The sequence below is a fragment of the Piliocolobus tephrosceles genome, unplaced genomic scaffold, assembly GCF_002776525.5.
Source record: "Piliocolobus tephrosceles isolate RC106 unplaced genomic scaffold, ASM277652v3 unscaffolded_16308, whole genome shotgun sequence".
NCBI classification, from domain to species: Eukaryota; Metazoa; Chordata; class Mammalia; order Primates; family Cercopithecidae; genus Piliocolobus; species Piliocolobus tephrosceles.
The window spans coordinates 1-6,617 of record NW_022297986.1 but is presented as its reverse complement, the minus strand read 5'-3'; the positions used below and the strand labels follow the sequence as shown (position 1 = coordinate 6,617).

The 6,617-nt window shown below is 41.2% G+C and overlaps 1 protein-coding gene across 2 annotated transcripts; it reads right to left on the bottom strand.

Moving 5' to 3' along the window:
* Nucleotides 1-3,090: 3,090 nt before the first annotated feature.
* On the bottom strand, nucleotides 3,091-4,205 carry LOC111535872 (chondrosarcoma-associated gene 2/3 protein). 2 transcript variants are annotated; one of them, XM_023202107.2, is made up of 2 exons: nucleotides 3,681-4,205; nucleotides 3,091-3,470 (listed from the first exon to the last, which is right to left on the bottom strand). In XM_023202107.2, exons 1-2 carry the CDS (start codon nucleotides 3,941-3,943, stop codon nucleotides 3,401-3,403), a joined length of 333 nt encoding a protein of 110 aa, XP_023057875.1. In that variant the 5' UTR covers nucleotides 3,944-4,205; the 3' UTR covers nucleotides 3,091-3,400. The 2 variants fall into 2 exon arrangements, with proteins under 2 accessions (XP_023057875.1, XP_023057874.1); XM_023202106.2 differs by having other exon boundaries at nucleotides 3,094-3,470; nucleotides 3,630-4,205.
* Nucleotides 4,206-6,617: the final 2,412 nt, after the last annotated feature.

The following is a 6,617-nucleotide window of genomic DNA, read 5'->3' as shown; positions in this document are numbered from 1 at the left end:
CAAATGAATAGACGTGAATATCCTACACTCACAGAAAGATTTTGTGTCATCAATCTTCTAATTTTTGGTGAAAATTATGAATAAAATTTGGTGAAGAAATATTGTCTCGCTGTTATTTTAAATTGTGTCTTTGCTTTCTCTGATTAGGTTAAGTACACACTAACTTAATCCCTTAGCCATATGAAGTTGGATTTATACAGTGACATGCTGAGCAACATTTCTCTAGGCATGATTTTAAATTCTGAAGTAGGGACAGGACATTTCTCTTGTGCTTTGAGAAGGATTTGATCAGAATAAACAGGAGCCAGGGAAGGAGAGCAGAGAGGACACCCTCGGCCCATGAGGGTAATAGGGAGGATCCAGCGGTGTTATGGTTTGGTTGTGTCCCCACCCAAATCTCATCTTGAGTTGTAGCTCCCATAATCTCCAGGTGTCATGGGAGGGACCAGGTGGGAGGTAATTGAATCACAGGGGTTTTTCCCATGCTGTTCTCACCATGGTAAATAAGTCTTAGGAGATCTGATGTTTTCACAAAGAGCAGTTCCCTTGCACATGCTCTCTTGCCTGCTGCCATGTGAGACATATCTTTGCTTCTCCTTCACCTTCTGCCATGAGGCCTCCCCAGCCATGTGGAACTGTCAGTCAATTGAACTTCTTTTTCTTTATAAATTGCCCAGTCTCAGGTATTTCTTCATAGCAGTGTGAAAATGAATGAATACAAGGGGAAAGCAATGGCCAGAGTCCAATGGAGAGACCATATATGAAACCAGGTCCACAGATCCGCAGACAGGCTGGCATTCAGAGCTCTGAATCCAGAGTTGAGCCCGGTAGTGGCAGGGACCTGAGGGACAGAAGGGTGAAGGGAGGAGTGAGGGCAGGACAATGAAAAGGAATAGGCTTGGGAAAGTCCAGCATCATCAGCAGCAGGTGGAGGGGGCCATGTGATCTGAATGGACAGACATGTTGACTGAATGCACCAGCAGTGTGCTGGAGAACCAACTCTCCCTCAGCATCCCCTTCCCTCTCTCAGGAAGAGTATGGCTGGCTCCCTGCATCATTTGGGGGCAAGCTCCCTCTCTCAACCACTCCAGTGGTCGTGTGCACCATTTCCAGCGTCCTGGGGCAGGGAGTTGTCTCATGCCTTCTGGGGTCTGCTGTTTTATCCCCTGTGAACTTGAACTCACTATAGAGCCTGGACTATGTGAATGGGTTGCTGACTGATGAGCAACAGCCAAGAAAGGCCAGACATGTTTATGAGCAGTGGAAGGTGAAGGTGGCAGCACAGCTGCATGGAGGGGAAGTTGGAGGAAGAGTGCCCTTGGACTAGTCACCTCAGACTCTGCAGAAGAAGGACTGACTGTGGACATGCAATGACAAGTATACATATGTAACAAACCTGCATGTTATGCACATGTACCCTAGAACTTAAAGTATAATTATAATAAAAAATAAAATAAAATAAAATAAAAAAAGAAAATGATCCAGATGGTAACCATGTCTCAGATGGACTCCTGAGGCTTCTGAGCTCTTAGCCCAAAAGGAGACAGGTATCCTGGGGCTCTGATCACTGGCCTGATGCCACCAGACAGTGTCTGGAGTAGAGGGCTGGCTCAAGGTGTGTACATGAGCAGGTTGGATGGCAAGGCAGTGGAGGTGACACCCTTCCTTGTTAAACTGATGGGGATGTGTGGGGTCCAATAGAGGAAGCATTATGCACCATCCTGTTGGGAGCATCCTCACCTCCATGATAGTGTTTGGGCCTGGGGAGTAGGCATCTGCAGTGATGCGCTCATTGATACTTTCCAGGTGATTTCTGAACTCAAGTGAGCACAGGTGATGGAACTGTGGGTTTCTTCATGTAGGCAGGAGGCCAAGGCGGGGGCAGCCTCCAAATTTTGAATCAAGGATCTCCCATGCCTGGTAATTTCATTCATTCATGCATATATTCATTCCTACAGAAAACTTTTATTGAATATATGCTGAGGAAACACCAAGTCAACAAAACACAAGAAAGTGGCAAGGCCCTTAATACCGTCTGTAGGAGGTGGGGGAGATGGAGAGGTGGTGTGAATCACCCGTCTGAGCCAGGGAGGCCAGGAAGGCAGAGCCAGACTTGGGGACTGGCAGTGTGCAAGAAAGGCAGCGACAGCCTGTGTCCCGGCCAGAAAGCTCTCCTTCTATGACACTATCGATCTGATTTTCCTCCTGGATGCTGCCTGTGTGTGAAAGCAACTGCTGCTCTCTGTGCCCACCTGCCTTTGTTAATAGGGAAAGTGCTCATGGTTGGCGGATGCTCACTTCTGCTCACCTCAAGTCACTTCTACTGAAGGGGTGGTTTGACAGCAAATGGACAGGAAGAAACTTTTGGGGATGATGAATATATTTTGCACCTTCACTGTGGTTGTGGTTTCATGGGACTAAATATTCGTCAAAACTGTTTGATTTGTTTCTCAGTATTTAGGAGAAAAAGTAAGCAGAAAACCAGGAAGTACATAGATGACCTGAAAAGCACCATTAACTACTCCGACCAAATAAAAGAGTAAGAAAAGCACTGCATTCAAGATTGGCAGAATAAACAATCCTTTCAAGTGTGCATGAAATATTTCCCAAGATAGATGGTATTCTGGGCCATCAAACAAAGCTTACAAATTGAAAAGAATAGAAATAATAGAAAGCCTCTTCTTAGACCATAATATAATTAAACTCAAAACCAAACACCAAGATATCTGAAAAAAGCCCAAACATTGGAAATTTTAAAATATGCTCCCAAATAACCTATGGGTCAAAGAGGGAGTCTCAGGAGAATTCTGAAAAATGCATTAAGTTGAATGAAAATAAAAATATACATACAAAAAGTGGGATTCAGCTAGAGTGTTTCTTTGAGGGAAATATATAGCATATTTTAAATGTTTATATTAGAAAACAAAATCTAAAATCAATAACCAAAACTATCACCCTAGGAAACTAAAGAAAGAAGAGCAAGTTGAATTTAAAGAAATTGTAGAGGATCCCACCTTCCTCCCTTGCCACACTCCCACCTCTTCCCCCTTACTCCCTACCCCCACCATTTGAGACACACAGACACACACATCATTTTACAACATATTCATTTTATTTCCATCACCATGGGGCATACGCTTTGGGGTGCAAAATGTACTCTACACCCTGTTGGCTACTTATCTGGGGTTAGACCTCTGGAGACTTTACAGATAGACTTGAGGTCTCTGGCCTTGCCCAGGAATTAATGGTTGCCCAAGGAGTTGCTGGAGACGGTGGAAGTCTCCATGTCCTTGTGGTCCTGCTGTGGCTCATTTTGATTGAGTTCCTCATTTGGCTGGTCAGAGTGGCAGGATAGTGGTGGCCCACTCCATTCCTCAGGGATTTTTGAAGTGGTGGTCTTTCAGGGAGAGACTTCTGTTCCCGGAACTTCCTTGACGGGTCCCTTTTCCCTTGTGGGTTGTCTTGGGGACCTGGAAGGACAACAGGGAGATCAAAGAAGGGCACTGGTTTGGGGAAGAGGATGGAGGAGGGGGGAGAACAGAGGCTTCATAGAGAAATGATACAGACTGGGGTGGGCGTTTTGCCAGGGGAGCACAGGATAGGAGTCAGAGCTTAGGTGGGCCGTTCACTTTGATAGGGCTTCTGGGCCGGAGTTGAGAGGATGCTTTCCCCTTCCTCGCCTCTTTGGTGTTGGCAGGTGGTTTTTGGACAATGGGCTGGAGGCTCGTGGTTTCCTGGACATATTCACCACACCAGCATCTCTCAACAGTCTACTCCAGTCCACCTGGTCTCCCCATGTCTCCTCCAGGACAGTGAAGGCAGGCCAGCAGGCTAGAAACTCACACCACATTTTTATGTTGGTCTTGTGGTAGAATTCCTTTTCCCGGAAAGCTTGGTGATTTCTCTTAACACCTTCAACTAATTGGATGAGGCCCATCCACATTATGGAAGTTATACTGCTTTACTTAAAGTCAACTGATTGTAAATGTTGATCACATCTACAAAATACCTTCACAGCAACATGTAGACTGCTGATTGACCACACAGCTGAGCACTATAGCCTAGACAGGTTGACACATAATTCTAGCCACTGCACATATCTTGCACCATACAAAAATATAACTCAAAGTGAACCACAGACTTTAAATGCCAAAATTACAATTTTTTTTCTAGGACAAAACAAAAAAAAATTGTGTTACCCGAGGTTATGTCTTAGTTCAGGCTGCCATAACATAATGCCATAGACTGAGTAGCTGAAACAATAGAAAATTTTTTTTTTCTCACACTTTTGAAGTTTGGAAGTCCCAGATCATAGACTGGCAGGGTTGGCTTCTGGTGATGGCATTATTCCTGGCTTGTAGATGGCCCTTTATCAGTATGTCCGTTTTTGGCCTTTCCTCTGTGCATGTGGAGAGAGAGAGAGAGAGAGAGGGAGAGAGAGAGAGAGAGAGAGAGAGAGAGAGAGAGAGAGAGAGAGAGAGAGAGAAAGAAAGAGAGAGAAAGAAAGAAAGAAAGAAAGAAAGAAAGAAAGAAAGAAAGAAAGAAAGAAAGAAAGAAAGAAAGAAAGAAAGAGAAAGGTCATGCAGGCACAAAAGTACTTTCTTCTGTCTCTTCTCCCTTCTTATAACCACACCAATTCTATGGGATTAAGGTCCTACCCTTATGACCTCTTTTAACATTAGTTTCTTCCTTAGAAGCCTCATCTCCAAATACAGACACCCTGGGGCTGAAGGCTTCAAAATATGAATTTGGTGGAGGACATAAGCATTGGCAAAGAATGGACACGTAGATTAATAAAACAGAATAAATCTTAGAAACAGACCTGCACACATACAGTCAGGTGATTCACAACAAAGGCAATAATGGTGAACGTACAGGTTTTCCAATAAAAGGTGCCTGAACAATTAGACATCTATACACAAATTATAATAACCTGGACATATCATTATATATTCCACAAAAATTTATTCAAGATACATCATAGACCTAATGAAAAATCCAAAAACTATACAACCTCTATAAGAAAACATAAGAGAATATCCACATAACTTTAAGTTTGGTGATGAGTTTTTAAATTCAACACCAAAAGCATGATCAGTGAAAGAAAAATTTGCCAAGTTGATTTTATTAAAATAAAAATCTTATGCTCTTCAAAGGACTATGTTAAGAGAATGAAAACAGAAGCCACGGACTAGCAGAAAATATCTGTGATACACATATGTGATAAAGAACTTGTCTATACAATATACACGAATTCTTAACGCTCAACGATAGAAAAAAATGAAAATAGTCAAAGATTTGAACACACACTACACGAAAGACGTTATACACATGGTAAATAAGCATAATAAAAGTACTGAGCATCCTTTGAAATTAGATAATTGTGTACTAAAATGAGATACCACTACACACCTATTAGAATGTCCAAAATCCATAAAAAGCAAAACAAAGAAAACAAAACCAAGACCAATTGCCAGTGAAGATGTGGAGCAACAGAAACTCTCATTCATTGCGGGTAGAGATGCAACATGGTACAGACACTTTGGAAGACAATTTGGCATTTTCTTAAAAAACTGAACATAGGCTTAGCATAAGATTCAGCAGCCGTACTCAATCAATTTACCCAATTGATTTGAAAACATGTCTCCATAATAAATTGTATATGAATGTGTACAATAGCTTATTTCATAATCACCAAAAATAGAAGCATCCAAAATGTATGCCATTTGGTGAATCGATGTATACATATATGAACATATACGTATATATAAATATAAATATCTAAATATTTATTTAAATATACATACATTTAAATATACACACAAAAATTTACATATTTAAATGTACATATATAAATTTTAAAATTAAATATACATATATAAATATGCATAAATATACATATATACAATATATTTCACATGTATAATATATACTATACATGTATATTTAAATATATTGCTTTCGTGAGGTGAAGATTTTGATTTTGCTGTAGTAATCTGTTGCACACCTCGTTCTGAAAGCTGATGCACTTGAATATTCCACATACCTTTTCCTTTGAATTTTCAAGATCATATATATATATCTATGATACAAGCAGACATTGATACTACCACTCCTCAATGAAAAGGAATAAGTTACAAGCCACACAAAGTTATACATGACTCTTCAGTTCATTATGCTACGTGAAAGAAACCAGTCTAAAAAGGCTGCAAAGTATAAGATTCTATTTATATGACATTCTGGAAAAGGCAAAATTATAAAGATGAAAAACGTGTCAGTGGTAGCCACGGGGTTTGTCTGACAAGCACAAGGGATTTATCACGGCAGTGAAACTAGTATCCATCATACTGTCAAGGTGGTTGCATGCTTGCTTTGGTCTGAATATTTTTGTTGCCACAAAATTCATGTGCTGAAATTCCAAGGTGACGGTAGTAGGTAGAAGGTGGGATATTTGGAGAACGACTAGAGCATGAGAGCAGAGTCCTCATGAATGGGATTAGTGCTTTTATAAAATAGACCCCACAGAGTTCCCTTACCCCTTCTTGCATGTGAGGACCTAGGGAAAAGGCTGCTGTCTATGAACTAGGGAGCAGGTCTCCAGCAGACATGAAATCTGC

Excerpts from the sequence above, each read along its gene's own strand:
- LOC111535872 (XM_023202106.2), bottom strand. The coding sequence starts at position 3,943 with ATGTGGATGGGCCTCATCCAATTAGTTGAAGGTGTTAAGAGAAATCAC. Across the intron at positions 3,471-3,629 it reads GGCCCAGAAGCCCTATCAAA|GTCCCCAAGACAACCCACAA; the intron begins GTGAACGGCCCA and ends TTGTCCTTCCAG.